Genomic DNA, 17,250 nt, shown 5'->3' on the forward strand with positions numbered 1-17,250 from the left:
GCAATCGTACGTTTATGAACGACCACTCACCCAAGGAATGACGGCTGAGTTTGATGCGGAAAGTTAGGATCAAGAGAAAAAAATAACATGGGATACTTAGCTTAAGGTAGTAATCTCAGCAGCAATTCTTTTGCGGTTAAAAGTTAAATTACTAGCTTTTCCTACGATTGTTCGTGATTAAGTTACGAGTTAAGAACGGTGGCGCGATGTTACCATATCGAGCTGGTTTTGGAAAGTGCAGCACTTAAAGTGTAGACACCGTCTCCTCTTCATATACTTTTTATAAAATTGTCTAAACAAGAGCCTGTAAAAAAAATGCTATTCCCTCAACACTACTTTCCACATGCTTTTAAATTTGTTCTTGAAGCCTACATTGGTATTAAACATTATTTGTGACGGATGCCCAGTCTCGGATCACTGTGTCTTCTCGATACACTTATAATGCTTCACTATCTCTATAAGGTGATATCACTACTGAAGTGTTCATATCAAACTTGCAGCAACCAGATTGGTTGAGGTCTCCGACTGAGAACGAATATAACCCAATTAAAATATTAACGCTAGAACTAGTAAATAAGCCCAGTAAATACTCACAAGAAGTCAGGTTTAAATTGTTCTTTCTTTCTCTCTTTCCTTCACAGACGATAAATGCTTCAAAGACATCTGAAGTGAGTGCCTTTTCCACATGGGGCCATACTCCTCCTGCTACGTCGAATGAATCTTTTCCATTATTAAAAGAGGGTAAGTTTTTAAGAATGACTTGTTTCCTTCGAGAACTGGGAAAGAAAGCTAGCTGTGTTTGTTGCACAACAAACGCACGAGAGTCGTTTCGGTTTTTTCTGTAATGACTATTTTCTGCCGCTTTTTGATTTTCCGTCACCGAAACTGTTCAAGATTTACGAATGTAGTTCTTATTCTATTTTTTTTCATGCGCACGATCAATGCAGGCAATCCCGAGCGGGAAAGATAGACCCCATCTTGTCCACATGGGGCCTGTACCTGATCAATGCAATAGAACGAAAAATCACCTAGGGTGTGTGGGGTTCTGGTAAAGTGTATCGCTACTTCACAAGCTGTTTTGTTTGGGAGCATAGTAGATTTTCTATTTCGAAACCTAATTCTAAAGTCGGTAGTAGCTAGTATATCCCACGTATCGCAGGAGACATTTCTTGCAAGAAGCGAAGTAAATCACATTTTTAGAATCACAAGAAAGTCTGGAATGAATGGTGTAACTTTTGCCCGTCTGAAAGCTAAGAAATGAATTAGATTCAACAAAGAAATTCTGACAGAGGTCGTATCTTTTCCTATCGCATTTACCCCTCTCTCTTTCCTGCTCTCCACCCCTTCCTTTTCTTTTCCCTTCAAGTATGAAAAGCGTGAGTTTAAAAATCAACCTACACATATATGGCCAATTTATTGTTAACTATGTATCATATTGGTGGTCAGTCAGAGAATAAAGGTACTCCACTTTCTTCATGACTAATCATACATCTTGTGAGTTTGTTATTGAGTGGGAGGGGGCAGTGGAGAGGGCAGTAGAAAAAAAAGGAACGTAAGGTGTTTTAAAGATTCAATTTGTTGACCTAAAAAAGAAAACAAATAAAGTTGAGGACAGCCCTTTACTTTGCTTACACTAACTACCAAAATTTGATGCTAGGTAAGCATCCTCTCTTTAAGTCTTAAATCCATCCATCATTCGTTACCTCCGATAGGAAGAGTTCAAATTGCTTTCTAAGTCCTTACCATTTAAATGCTTTTACTTGCGTTACCAAATGTGTAACTGCCTTAATTAATGAGAATGTGTAGTTCGTATATGTCTCATCTGTTAGTGGTGGATCTTCTTGACCCTTCCATTCTCCTCACCTCTTCTTTTTCCTCTCCTTTCACTCCCGTCTTTTCTCCTCTCAGTCCCTATCTTTCCTCTCTGCCCCGAATAATTTCCCTACGTAGTCCTTCTCCTATCTCCACTCCCCTCTTTCCTCCCTCTGTCTCCCCTCCTCTATCCTCCTCTTCCTTTTCTCAATCTCTCTCTCCTCTTATCCCCTGCTATCTCTCCTCTTCTTCTCTCTCCCCTCTTCCTCTCCCTTCTCTCGCCCCCTCCTTCCCCCTCCTTTCTTCCCCTTCTCTTTATCACTTCCCTTCTCTCTTCCCTCTTCTCACACCATCCTCTCACACCATCCTCTCACACCATCCTCTCACACCATCCTCTCACACCATCCTCTCACACCATCCTCTCACACCATCCTCTCACACCATCCTCTCACACAATCCTCTCACACCATCCTATCAAACAATCCTCCTACCATCTCCTTTCTCCATCTCTTCTTCCCAACTCGCCCCCATCTATTCCATTCCTTTCTTCCCTCCACTCTCCCTCTACTTGTTCTTCACTCTCCCCCCTTTTCTCTCTCTCATTCCTTTCCCTTACACTCCTAATTCTCTCGTCTTTCCTCCCAGCTCCCTCTATCCTCCTCCTCCTCTTTATTGCAATCTATTTTACAAGACTGTTAAAAAGTGCCGCAGTTAGCATGAGGTGTTTTTGTTACACGTTAGTGCCACAGAACGCTGCAATACAATCAAGTTATAATCAGTGATTGAATCTCTCTTTTTATGTGTGCGTTCATTTTCTTTATAGATCTATCATATTCAACATCGACACCTCCGACAGGTACTTACAAAATTTGAACTATTTCTTTTTTATTTGTTTGAGTAGAAGTCTTGTTTAGCTTACATTCCATTTTGATTCACTGTGCTTTGAAACTTCTGATTTGTTTCTTTTTTTGTTTTTGTTTTTTTTTGCTCTTTGTTTTTCTTGAACGTAATTCGTAAAGTGCTCCTGAAAACACATATATTTTTTTTTATAACTTTAGTTACCTACTTTCTCCCAAAGTGCTTAAAGAATCATACAAACCAATTCTATTCCCTCAAGTTAATATTGCCACTGTATTAAGTGCATAAACGCTCCCGGAAATCGTGAAGAAGTTTTGGGAGTGTCTCAATGGTCTAATAGCTCTTACGGTTAACGGTTAAAATTTTGGCCATTTTACGGTTTGCAAATAAGAAAAATAAATGTTTATATTTTCAGAACCACCACATATTATTGAATGGTGCGATGCAATTTGAGTTATGATCAGCAATTTCATCTCCCTTTTTATGTGTGTGTGTCTATATGTATGTGTGTGTGTCTATATGTATGTATGTGTGTGTGTGTGTGTGTGTGTGTGTGCATTTACTTTATAGATCTTCCAGGTTCAACACTGACAACTCCAACATGAGGTTCTAGCTATCAGCAATTTTTTGGAGTTGTTTGATTTCTTTTTGTCAGTGTATATATGTTTTTTTATAGTGGGTGTGTCTGATTCGCATAAAGTTTGGTTTCTGTTTTTTGTGTTTGTTTCGTAGGTTTGTTTTTTCCTCGTCGTAATTTTTTAAGCGCTCTTGAAGTTAGTTTTCCTTCTTCTTTGCCTGCTTCCTCCCAACGTGTTACAAGAAATGCACTTACCACTAACCAAGTATATCCCCGTAGTCCATAGTGCCAGAGTTTAAAATGCATGAGCACTCTGGAAATTGTAGAAAAGCTTTATGTTAAAGAGAAACAATAAACCTCTCGCATATTTTAAACCAAGTATAGCCCCTGCCCCGTTTCTAGTTTTCGTTGCTGTAGGGATGACTCGACTTTACACTAATCGATTTTGTGTTATACAGATAACCAAGCAGGTCGAGAGTGTGAGACCACCTACAAATGGACAACTTACTTGTTTTTAGTACCCGTGATACTTTTAAGGGGGTACTAAATTCGTGTACTCAGCAATAACAAGGGTGCGAACCAAATAGATTTTGAAGAAAGAAGGTGAGTTTCTAAAGAAACTGTGCTGCTGCGTCTGTAGGAGTAACAAAGTAATCTGGTTATATCAACTAAGTTGAAATTGTAAATTGTTACGTACAGAGTTGAGAAAGCTGACATTTCGAGCGTCAGTTCTTCGTCTTACTTCGCCCCTCTGATGGGAGAAAAGTTTAAGAATGGCGTGGAGAGAATATGAAATGTTTTGTAAGTTTTGTTTGTTGTGAGGACTAAATTTTCCTTCGCGCACATTGATTTAAGACAAAAGCCAATTGAATATCAATTGTATACCTGCAAATATTGAAAACATGAAAACATGTATTTATCATGGGTTACGTAACTCTTTCTTTGTGGTGTTGCATGGTATGTTGTCACAATTGCTTCATTAGCAGTAGGCTATATATTATAGCTGTTTTAATTTATATTCTAATTAAAGTTACTTATTAAATGATAAATGTTTTATATTCGTTTGAGTGGGGTAGCGAATACACTAGAAAATAAAGGTTCTGATGTTTTCAAAATATTACCTTAGTGTACGCAAGGGTTTTCATGTAAATATCAGGAATTTATTTCGTCATTGTAAACAGACTATATGAATTATTCATTGTACCTTTGCTGTGCAATGTCACGTATTGCCTTCATTTTACAATTGAATAAGCTGTAAGTTTTTCACTTCTTGTATTACATATGTCTAGAAATGTGGAAAAGACGAAATTTCCTCAGAATCGTTAAACCGAGTCAATTTTCATGGACTAGACTTTTTAGTGAATTTTAGTCAAACGAATGATTGTAGTAAAAGCTAGCTAAAATGACGACAAGAAATACCTAGAAGATCCAAAGAATACTTAAAGTGGAAGAAGCAGACTGATTTAGTCGCGGGAAAACGCGGATGACAAGCTGCAAGAAATTTTTTCAATAGCATGTCAAATACAATCTTGGACTGCTTTTTTTTTGCGCATTACTTGGCAATGTGATTGGTCCAGAAAGTTCGCACCACTTTCTCAGTCGAAAAGAGCTCTATATTATTGGTCAGGAGAAGTGACCCTCGTTTCATGGACCAATCACAGAGCGAAGTGACTTAAAACCAATGCAATCCAGAATTACATTGGAATCTCAATTGGAAATTGGCGTATTGCTTTACGTATATAATTACTTTTTCTCCAATTTCACTGAAATTCTGAGGTCGAGAAACCGCGACCTGAGAACTGCCCACCTTATCTTTAGGGAATTGTTGCGTGCAGTTTTTTGCCTGTTTTCCGTCAACCTTTCTCGACACGCCTGTACAAGAGAAGGAAAATTCACAACAAATAAGCAAAGAGAACAAATAAACTCACAATGGAGAAAAATAAATTGCTCTGACACGAAGCTGCATCTGAAACTGAACATAGCCATTTATCCACCAGACTAAACGTATACGTAACAAATGAAAAATTGCGCAAAATTTCGCAAGGAAATGAATGTTTCAAATTCATATATTTCTCATAACTAGTTCGAAAAATACAGACATACGATACACTCTAAAAACGGTATAACAAGAAGTTTTGCGGTAAGAACTGTACCATCTTTTAAGGTCTCAGTAAAGAGCGATATCAATAGGAATCAAGGTGTTTTGAAATAATATCAGTGAGTGATTGTCATGAATAAATACACGATTTTATTGGCAAGGTATCATCCCCGCATGAAGATGAAAAGCCTCACTTTTTATATCTCTATTTAAATTTTTGTCATAAACTTTTAATCGTTTCCCTTTAATATGATAATCAATTTATTACTTCATTATTAATTTTTTTTTTTCTGGAGAGGTGCTTGTTCTGTTGCTCTTTGTAATAACACTTGTCTCACTTTGTAATAAACGTGATATAGATGGTCAGTACAGGAGGGCATTCTACGTGCGCATGCGTGCAGCCCCTGTTAAAAGAGGGTGTAATCGCGGTAGTTAAAATGGCGCGGGAAATTCAAATGATACTTTTCATATTCATTTTGGTGTCATTTCTCATTGTAAGTTTCACTATACAAGTAAGTCGTGCAGCTGAAAAGTGCGCGGTGTGTGACAAGACTATTACTAGAGAGGACAGACGGCCTGCAGCTGGTTATAAGAAAGATTTTCTACCTTGCTTCGGCGTCGATGCGAATGCTAATGGGAAAATATGTGGGCAGTGCAGGAAAGCCTCAACATTCCACTGAAAATCGGGACAAAAGTTTTTTTTTTTAAGTAAGTACGATAAAATTCAGATCGTATCGTATTTAAAATGTAATCGTTTCAAAATGAAACATTTATAGTCACAGGTAGTCGGATAGTTTGCGCGAGGAAGGGGAAGGCCGCCGAGGAAGAGAAGATTTCCCCAAAATGTGTCGTTTTAAATCTTACCCAAGGGGATCAAAGAAATTTAGCCTCAACGTAACTGCAACGCAAACAATGGAACGAGTTGCTGATGCCGTTAACATTGGTTCCAGTGGCATGTTAGATTTAAGTGAGTAGGAGGTAGAAGAAACGTGTTTTGGGGATCTCCTTTGTGGTCCCCTCGGCAATACCCTAATGCCAGTAGGGCTATTTGAAGAAGCAACGGACCACTTGAAGCAGCTATCAAAACATAAGACTCACAACAGTTTATAATCATCTTCTATTTTGGATATATCAACAAATTTGAAATGGTAAATAAATGGTAAACTATCAGCCCATCTTCTTTTTTATCGGGAAGGAAAGGGGAAAAATAACATTCCCTCCAGAAGCGCACGAAACAATATTTTATTATCATCATATCAAACTCACGGGGTACAAATAGTCTCTCACTGAATTTCGCGACCACGCCCACTTCATCGGCCCACTCAAATCGAGTGCGATTTTTGGATGTTATATCATCTTGCCGACTCTCTGTATAAAAAGTTAACAATGTACCACCGAAATATTGAAATATAATATCATGGCTTTCCATTTTGTGTATTTTCGTACTACAAAGTAAAGTTTTTCCCTCGTCATTTTCACCTTTTCCCGAGCGGGTCCGTCAAAATTAAGAAGGCGTTCGTGGTCAAAACAAGACCGAGCAAGGAGTCTTGGGCGATTTCTCTCTTACGCAAGCGCAAATTGAAAATGTACCGCAAAAATCAAAGAGAGGAACAAATTTCCTTTGTTTTGATATGTAAATTGTCGAACAAGGAGCAGAATGAACCTCGTCAAATGGCTAGTCAAAACAGCCACACCTTCCTCCTTTTACTCGTTTCCTGTTTTATAAGCGTGAAAACAGTGGGAGAAGAATCGGGTAGCTCGGAAAGCGCTTCACCATCGTTTACTTACGAGATAAGCAAGTAAGATTTGTAAAGTTATTTTCTGAAAGAGTCGGAATAAATACATTTTTTTCAGGTTAGATTGCTGTTTTTACCCTAAACGTCGTCCAATAAATTTTTGTTGCAGCCTACTGATCTATACAATCTCGAAGGAAAATATTCAGATGCTTCACCGTCCCCGAAGGGGGTTCTGTCCTGGTGTACCGGTTCACAAGGGAATTACCATTGTTCTTTCTTTAGGAGTTATCGGTTAGCTATTGTGTATTGTTTGGTCTTTTGCATTGGCTCTTGAGAACCGGTACACGAGGACAGAACCCCGAAGGATCTCCACTCATCGAAGCGTGTACTGTCGCCAATGTAGTGAATTTTCAGTCTCTTGTTCGGTTTGTCAACCTCCGTGACTTCAATATCATACAATTTTGTATCTTTTCTCTGTTAAATGACCTTTTTAACAGGGGTATATGCTGAGTATTCGTTGCAGAATCGCTTTGGTTCTCTTATCTCTCTCTTTGGCTTGTCCGCCATTTTGAAAATTTGCTCAGGAGGGCATCTGGGTTAGCGGCCGCGCCAGGCTGGAACCGACAAAAACAAATGTCCGTCGCAGTGGGGAAACAGTTTGATATGTTACAGGGTGTGACTTAAAAAAAGAAATTAAGCTATAAAGGAAAGGATATAACCAGAGTTCACTTTTAATTCAAGTTTAATTATTAATAATTTAATAATTCTCATTTAATTATTAACTCATGTTTAGTCACTCACAGCATTCTATAAACATGACTCTTAAGACCTCTATAAGATATGAAAAAGATATAAGAAGTGTTTAATTTGTCATTTTCATATGACCTTAGACATCCTGTCTCTATCAACTTCATCACCATCAAGTAAGCAGTAGGTGTACCTGTTTAATTTTCCCATAGTCAGTTTTGGAGCAAATTTAAATGTGTGTCGAAGATCATATAGGATTGCATTGATTTTTATCAGTCGCTTATTTCGCGACCAAGACCTCTACTGCTTGCATTGGTTTTCACGCAACGTAATAAGAATTAAAGAGTAAGGAATTATCAATCCTTTGGAGATTTTAGTTTAGTTTGTTATTAGAACAGCGGAAGACCCATCTTTTTAAAACTTTCAGTTTGATAAGGTTTTTCGTCTTGGATAAAGCAAGGTTGAATTTCTAAGCTTTTGCGTTACAAGATATCAAAATGGCGGCCGAGAATGCTGTAAACAGTCCTTGTATGAGAATAAGCACTCATATGGATGTCTATGAGCCTCATGAAGACGACTATAGGCTTGTTATACGTTAGCGTGATGACGTATGGTTTCGTTAGCTTGCAGCCGCCATATTTGTGCCCCTTGAGGAAACGTAAACATGGCGTCTCCATTCAATGCCCTATCATTTTGAATAATGCATTCCTTCGGAAATGTCCCACAGGAAACATTGCGCAGACCTGAATCGTTGCGAGACTTTTTGAATTTTCATCCTTTTTTCATCCTCATTCCCTTTCCTGTCCCACTATTTCCTCATTTCCTTTCATTTTAATACACCTTCTAATCCCCATTCCTGCTTCCCCCATCCCCTAAACACACCTACAGCCCCGTCTAATAGAAAAACAAATTTGGTTCTGCTGATTTCAGGACTTAGTGCGAACCTTTGGCGAATTTGAGAACATGCCCTTCTCTTACAGATTATTTTTCAAGTAAAGCTCGCTTAGCGGCAGGAAAAGAACCACCATGTACCCTAATTTCTATTCAGAATGAAGTTTAGTTTAAAAGAAGACCGGGACTGAAAAATCTTTGGGCTAAACAAATGAAGAAACGATTAAATAAAGATCAAAAGTGTTTTTTTGAAGTCTTTAATCCGTTATGAGTTATTAACTTAACTCCAATCTATGCTTTGAATTTAAACCTCAATTTTCCACATCACCATATTCATCGATTAATTCTGTCGTTGTTGTTGTTGTTCTTTTGTGAATAGAGGGCTCAAGTTTCACTGGCGTTGAAGTTGCTGGAATAGTGATCGCTGTTCTGTTGTTCGTCGTCATAATAATCTGCATTCGAAAGAATTTTTGTAGAGCAATTATAGGGAAGTCAAAGAGTCTCTTCTGGAGATACGGATTCAGAATAAAGTAGAGCTGTTAATTGTTACAAATTATTTGCTGTCATTTTCTGAATATTTTTAAGGGAAAGTGTAAAAATGCATACATTTTCCTGTCTATCTTTGGTAATTTGATCAGTAGCTTTCTTCTTTTATTGCCCCTTTTCACTAAGAAGGGTACAAATAACGCGCGAGTCGAGAACAGATATGTAATGGTAATAGGGCCGAATGGAGTTGAATTCTTGCATGTAGTAGGACCTTCATGCTATCAAAAAATTATTCTGACAGCCAAATTGGACTCGGTCTACGGCTTTGTCCCGTTTTGGCTGTCCTCCAATTTTTTCCCATCCAAATATTTCCAAAATTGAACAAGCATGTAGTCCTCTTACTTATTACCTATATAGTTAGTCGATTGAAGTGAATGATTCGATACCTTAATAGCAGCATAGGCTGAATTTCTAAGGTCTACAGTGTTGCTAAGGTTGAGATCGGACGTCAGCATTATCAGGCGCCTCTGGCAGCCCCTCCGCTCTACACATCCCACCCCAGGGGAGGACATCCATCACACAGTAATCTCGTGTGTGGGAAATTAACATCTACTACCCCTAATCCTGCAAGAGACGGGACCTCCATTTTATTCGACCATATCCGAGAAGACTAGAATATCTATCCATTTCATTTATGTTATAGAAAGGTAGCAAATTCTCCTCAGTTATTTTAAGACCATGCATGAGTATTGGTCCGGCCGGGGCTCTGGAGATACGTTAAAAACCCCTTTAAAAACTCCTCTAAAGTTTTGCGTTGTCTGAACCTTTCAGCCTTGCTACCGTCGCGAAGATATGAGAGAGAGAGGAAAAAAAAAATCGCAGGGCTCCCCAATAGTAACTATGCGAAGAAAGTTTCATTTGGGGTCAGAAGGTTTTGTCCAACCAAAATTTGAAGGCTACTTTGGAGCATGTTATGACGTACGAACTCCAGATACGGACTTACCATAGAAAACTATGCAGTCATCAAGCCTACCGGTATCTAACGAAATTTCTAAAAGCTTTGTATTTCTAACCCTCTAGATTCAAAACAACACAATGTCCAGCTACATCCTACTAAAAGACATCTTGGGCTCTGGTCGAAATGTTCTAACTTTCCTACAAATGTTTTGCAACTATAATCGCACGCCTTCTCTTCCTTTTTATTGCGTTTACTTTTACCTATGTTTTATTCCATTGATTCAAGATCCTGTTACCTGTTGAGACATTCTAAGCAGACGCTATTCTTCCCCGTCATGTGCGCCATTCATTCTAAGAGGAATTAAGATCCAACTCTTGTTTTTATCTTGCTGATTCTTTTTTCTTCTTAAGATCAAAACTATCCCTGCAGTAGCAAGAATTACATTTAAATTTCCTACCATCAAAGCCAGGACCTCAATATAAACAACGAGGTCGTGGCGCTCCGACACTATTGATTTAAAAAGGAAAAGAGTATTCAATCAACGATGTAAGTCTAGAAATTTAAAGACTGTGGAAGAGGTTTAGTACAGTCAATTTTTCTCTTTAAAAACCCCTTTAGGCATCCTCGCTCATCGCCTCTAGGCGGATGCACACCAATTAGATAGCTTCGCAGCCTTCGGAAAGGTTAGGAGTAAGTGAAATATATTAAGTTTACAAATGGCGGATTCTTATGAAAGGCCCAACATGCAAGCCAGCTTATGACTGTATGTTGTCATGTGTTGGCTTCACTAACATGCACGAATTTGGTTAACCACAAACCCTACACTGGCACCTTTACTTTATTCCTGACAACTAACAGCCCCCAGTGATTAAAAAAACTCCTCGTCCAAGATGAAAGCTTTTTTTTCTCTCCTGCGTCTCCCATTTTCTAGTTCTGCATTCACTATTACAAACCAAATCCGTGCCCAACCTTCTGCAAGTTCTTACTTGACAATGTACGTTAAGTCATTCATAGGCGACCTCGTGGATTTGAAATGCTTTAAAGGAGAAATTTTGTTTTTTGGGGTTTTTTGTAAGCATACCCATAAGGTAAGTGAGCGCTGCAGATAAATTACGAAACGTTATTGTTCCAGTTGATGATGATGATTATTTTTTGTTTATTTCATTAATTAATTAATTAATTTTTATTTATTTCTGTATGCTATTTAGCCTCTTTCTTCCCTTTCCGGGATGAGGACTTCAGATCTTGAGTCTATTGGTTGTAAGATTTTTACTAGCTCACAAATCCTCTCTCATGCTAACAAAAGCCCCTCACGGGTGTTCTCGATTAAATTCAAGAGTTGGTTTACCACTGTCTTATTTATCAAACATACCCGTGTTGGATTACCATGTGTTTGGTCACCAGGATCTGTCGATGATGTCACCCAGCATTCCTCCAGGAAAGTTAGAAGATTCCGATCAAGTGCTCTAAGATTGGCCACATTGGTTGGCCAGGATACACGACTACAGGGTATTTTTTGACCTCCAAATTGTACTTGAAATCTTGGAACATGTAGATATCAAAGGTAAAGTAACCGACACCGTCGATAGCTTTACCTGACCTTCAGACATTCAAAAGGGTTTTATCAAATTATGTATGTCTTCTCGTGTATGCAAACGGGCAAACCTGATGCAAACGGCAATCTTCCTAATTTGATCCCACTCCATCATAGCTAGAGGAAAGGAAAGGTACATAGCCAGAAGCATTTCGAAAGTAAACTGTTGTGCATGCATGAATATAAAAATTTATGACTAAAAACAAAATCAAATGGTCTGTTCATTCTTAGGTGAAAGCAAGGAAGAAATGGATTTTGCCAGAGCCTTTCATAAAGTCCTTTCATTAATAATTCCACCGTTTGTGTTTCTCGTTATTACTCTTGTGATAATTATTTTGCTGGCTACGAAGGCAAGAGGCCTGATCTGTTCAGTCAGAGTTGTCCCAAAGAATGTCACCTTAGGGTTGGTCGTAATAATAATTGCGCCCTGTAAGTCTACAATTTAATCACAGCGATGTCGAATGCCGTTGTCGATGAGAGTGTAGACTACGTCAAACCACTGTAGATTTGTTAATTTTCCATTGCGATAGTAAACGACAAAAATTAAAAAAAAAAAAAAACAAGCAAACGCAAAACCACGAAATACAAAACGAAACACATTAACAAATCGCTTTATAATTTTATATGTATTTTGTGAATTGTGAATTGCTGTAAACTGTGCATTTGGATTTTTGTGCATTACACTGGTACATTAAATTTGGATTTTTTTTAAAAGCTGTTTGCATTTGAATTTTGTGAAGGATTGCAATGATTTTAGTGAAAGATTACAATGAATTTGTAATTAATTTTATGATGAAATGTGAATGAATGATTTCTAGAGAATGTAGCAGATAAATTTTTGCAGTTGTGTTGTATCTTTAACTAAGTGTATCTGTTTGCTTCTTTATGTTATTTTTTTTTTGAATTGAGAATCTGTACTTTTAGCTTCACCGCCAATGTGAAACAAATAGTGTTGAGACCGGGGGCGGCATAGCCAGCTGGAGACGCCAAATCAAAATGTCAAACTTTAAATCTCTATAAATCCTACAAGACTAGTCTAAAATCCTCGGCTTTTCGTTCGCCTATTATCGCGCAAGGACGGGTTTGGAACTTAAAGCAATTTCAGCGATAGACATGGATATCCAGACGCTTTTGCCTAAACATGTTTTTCGTTCATCTAGGAGAAACTTACAGCCCTGAAAATCAGTAAGGCAAATGGGTATGATCTACACCTTTGTCCTTTTTGAAAAAATCATAGGCGTGTGGTTGTGTTGACGTCGGATGTCGGTAGGGGCTAAAAGGAGAGACGTGTTAGGAAACGTGCTCATTGTGAACCGCGTTTCCGTTGCCCATGAAATGTTACTGTAAGATACAAGAACAAAGCATACAAATGACCCTGAGATATGGTCATTTCTCTCTTACTTGTTAAACCTTAGTGGTGTAACTGTTTGTAAAAGAATTAAAAAATTATCTCAGTGTGTGTTTTCAAGTGAAACAAAGCTGCACTGATCTTTCGATCAAATAATCATCTAGCGCCAGAAAAAAAAAAAAAAAAAAAAAAAAAAAAAAAAAAAAAACACTTAATAAATAAAAGGATCTGTGTCTCTGGAAATTGTTTCAAAAGAATCGATGGTCTGCTCCTGTCGGACCTTGGTCTGCATATGTGCCCGACAATATTTCGCTCGGATAGAAAACAGAACAGTCTTCAGTCACCATCCTGAATAGTAAACACTTAGCTTAAATGGAACATTGAGTGTAACAAAGATGCCATCAATACTTGACAGGATGCTGGCCCTAACACGGAGTGCAAGAAAACACCACTCTTATTCAAATAGCCAAAGGTACGATTCTTTTGGCTGAATAAAACCATAAATCATTTTAAAAACAAAGCTAATGTGGATACTGTCTCCGTTATAAAGCAACCACGGTACGGGTGGATCACGGAACGTTTGGAAAGGAGCGAAGGAAGGAACGGGGAAGGGGGGTAGATAATTACTCTTTGACGTATAAATCCATTTCTCCTCCCTTCAATCACAGTTGCACGTAGAAAAAAAAGCCTTCAGCCTTCGTTTCTATATTCATTTAGACTATGAATTCCCGTTGTAATTTATACTATGTGCATTATAGCAACAAGTCAAGCCACTCATACTAATGCCATTTTTCACACTAGATTAGCCTCCTTGCAGGTGGTAGTTTATGTTTTCCAACGGGAGATTCAGCGCGGCGGATCTTTGGTCGTCATATTGGACAGGTGGAAGATTTGGGATGAGAGACAAAGCAAGGGGAGGGGGAAAGGGGTGAAAAAACTTGCTTGCAGGCGGTAGTTTGTGTTTTCAAGCGCGAGATTCAGCATGGCAAATATTCGGTGCCCAATTTAGGACGGGTAGAGGATCTGGGACGAGTGACAGTTAGCCCAATGGAGAGTGCGCTGGACTGTTGTGCGGGAGGTCGAGGGTTCCAGCTCCGGCCGGACCAATACTCAAGGTCTTAAAATAATTGAGAAGAATTTGCTACCTTTCTATGGTTGGGTTTCAGGTGACGTCACAAGCTTTGCTGAAGTTAGTGTCCGCCATGTTGGTGTCCCTCGGGTGTCAAATTTATGAATAATTAGTCGATTTCTATAGTGAAGCCCTCTCTCTTATCGCCGTATTATTTCGCCAACTACATGAATATCCAGGAAGAAAAAAGCGATAAAAGTATCTGGCATTCATCTTAAGGTATCCCAGTGCTCTCTGAGTATGCCGAAAGCTTAGAGAGTTGGAAGGAAAGATGTTTGCGAAAGATCTCGGTCATTGGGGTTGACCCTGCAAGCATACCAGCCGAGAAGTTCAGTCCAAAATGCTTGCCTCCTGTGGAAGCGTCGGACTTGCTGAGTTACCTCGTTCTTGAGACCAGCTTCTACACCAAGAAGCAGTTCAAGGCGTTCAAGAGTCTAGAGGCGTTTAATCAAATGGTGTCGGGATTTGTAACCTCAGCTGTAGGCAAAGTAATCGCCGGCAAGTATGCCGTGAGAGCACGAGTTTGGCATTCACAGCATATGAATGATCCTTTAGTGAACATTTGGGTCATTTCCGAAAACGATGGGACTATTTTGTCAGCCCATTGCTTGGGATGCAAAGCTGGACTGGCTGAGTCATGCTCACATATCGCGAGTGTTTTATTTATGTTAGAGGCAACTACTAGAATTCATGGCAAGGTCGCTGGGTGTCACGAAAACTCAGACACCGAAAACTCAGGTCCCTCGAAGTGTTCTCCAAGCTTCCGAAGTGCTCCATAATTCGATAGTGCATAGCATAAAGCATGAACCAATTTTGTTATAATATAACCGGTGGAATAATGCAACAAATCCGACGCGAAAGACGAACAACAATATCAAGAGTGATTCTTCAGTGAGGTGAATCGTGACGGCGCTGATGCCGAGTCGTCTTTCGCGTTGTTTTTCTCTTTCTGCCTCATTTAAGAACTCTAGCCCAAGGGTCGCAAAATTGTCTTGGTTTTGGGACTGGTGGGCCGAGTCTCTGTTTGTATCCATTATTATCGCGAAATATTTAAGAATTTTAACAGAGCGACAACAAGGATCTGTGCGACGAAGTACTAAAAAGGTAAACAAACGTCCCTTTCGGCTCGTCAAAGTCACGCCACATTTTAATACTTTGTGTAGGAGCGAGCGCATTTGATCCTGTTAACTGTGAATGAAAAGTTCAAAATTAACGGGAAAATGGAGGAAATCTAAGCTAAATGAATTCCTGTGTCACTCTAAAATGTTTTAATACTCAACCATCGGACGATTTTGCGAAACGTGCAACTTGCGGCCTTGCTTTTGCTGCTTCAGTTGGATGAAGACCCAAAAGGTCAAAATACACGAGGGATTACCAGGAGTGATCATGAGTCGAGTTTATCTCTTGATCTTCCGAGGAGTCTGAGTTTTCGGGGTGTGAGTTTTCGTGACACCCCAAGCTTACTGGCACTCAGGTAAAATGCTCATGGATTTTGCTGACACAGGTCAATGAAGTGCCGTATGCGAGGGCTAAAGACATCGATTTCTCATCGGCTAAGAAGCTCAAAGAAAAGCTCGACCAAAAAATCGAGGATCTACAACAGCCGCAAGCCTCGAACAATACAACATCTTCTAGTTCCTCCTGTTCTTCCCCTTGATTTGTGATGATCTTAGGTATAGCGCATTAGATCATATATATAATGAATTTTGCGCTATAGAAATAATAAAATTATTAAATTATTATACCAAAAAATCCTTAGTCTTTATGCTTTCCACTTTTGCTCGAACAGCCAACAATAATGGATAAAACCATCCCTTCTTTCTCACATGAACTCTTCGTTAGATACGGTTTGTTTACGCTCGAGGGACACCAAGATGGCGGATAGTAACCGTTGCTAAGGTATTGGTCACGTGGGTGAAACCCAAGGATAACATCAAGAAATGGTTAGATATTCTAGTCTTCTCGGATAGGGACGGATGAACGGAGGTCCCGTCTCCTCCAGGGTTAGGGGTAGGAGACGTTAATTTCCCACGCACGAGATTACTGTGTGATGGATGTCCTCCCCTGGGGTGAGATGGGCGGGTTTACTGGGCCCGCAGTAACTGCTGCAAGCTGTTTCGGGTGTCCCTGCTGGTCGGCGAAGCTAATAAACTAAACTAAACTAATAAACTGACAGTGTGGGAGAGGGGGGAAGGGGAGAAAAACGGGTGATTCTTTTCCCTCCCACCCCCTCATTTCCATTATGGTCACCGAATATTCGCCGTTCTAAATCCCGTGCTTGAAACATAAACTACTCAAACTACCGCCTGCAAGAAGTCTGATACTAGATAAGTAAGACAATACAAGATGCTTGTTTTAAAATGCTAATTAAAAACGGGGTTTATTGGAATCCTGGATTAAATATGCCCTGTTTTCAATTTATTTCCCTCTTCGCAGAATAATTTAACAATGAAAATGTATATTGATATTAGCGCAATATAAGTTAATGGTAAAGCTAAAGTTAACAATATGAGCTTTAAATCGGCATTCCAATTGAGTTCTTATGTCTGTTTTAGTGTTATGTCAAAGGCGACAAATATGGTCAACAATCCACCGGCGAATGTTATCCGGCTTGTAGTAAGAGTATACATGTAAACATTTTGTGTCACATTTTCCGGGTACAGATTTACTTCTGGGTAATTTGCGTAAATTTTCCTATAATCGAACTTTCGCTTTTCGATGGTCAATCAAGCAAAGATTCTGAGAACGAGACGGGGTATGCTCTGTAGGTAATTATCTATGTCTTGTTTCGTTTTGTTTTTTTTTTGTTTTTTTTTTTGTTTTTTTTTTGTTTTTTTGTTGAACGTTTTCACTGGAAAGACAGGAACTCGAAACTGATATGGGGAATCAAATGTCATATCCTGTATCGGTAAATTCTACCCTAACGCGAAGTTAAGGAGCAGTGAGTATAAGGCTTGAAAGAATTGATGTTTCGTTTATCCTCTCCATATGTGTCGTGTAAACTCTCATAACAGAT

At 39.0% G+C, this 17,250-nt stretch overlaps 1 protein-coding gene across 2 annotated transcripts in view; it reads left to right on the forward strand.

Moving 5' to 3' along the window:
• The window catches only part of LOC148726529 (uncharacterized), a 23,961-nt gene extending 14,686 nt beyond the window's left edge, over positions 1–9,275 (forward strand). Inside the window, exons 3-6 of one of the 2 annotated variants that reach the window (XR_015989335.1) lie at positions 642–741; positions 2,636–2,668; positions 3,706–3,850; positions 9,099–9,275. Coding sequence is in view for 1 of the 2 variants with exons in the window: in XM_088726906.1 (XP_088583032.1) it covers positions 642–741; positions 2,636–2,668; positions 3,706–3,794 (222 nt within the window). In the remaining variant the exon portion in view is untranslated. Of the gene's footprint in view, positions 1–641; positions 742–2,635; positions 2,669–3,705; positions 7,204–9,098 lie in introns of those variants that run through there. The other variant, XM_088726906.1, reaches the window with a different exon arrangement.
• Positions 9,276–17,250: the final 7,975 nt, after the last annotated feature.

This window comes from Stylophora pistillata, chromosome 7 (genome assembly GCF_964205215.1).
Source record: "Stylophora pistillata chromosome 7, jaStyPist1.2, whole genome shotgun sequence".
Classification (NCBI taxonomy): domain Eukaryota; kingdom Metazoa; phylum Cnidaria; class Anthozoa; order Scleractinia; family Pocilloporidae; genus Stylophora; species Stylophora pistillata.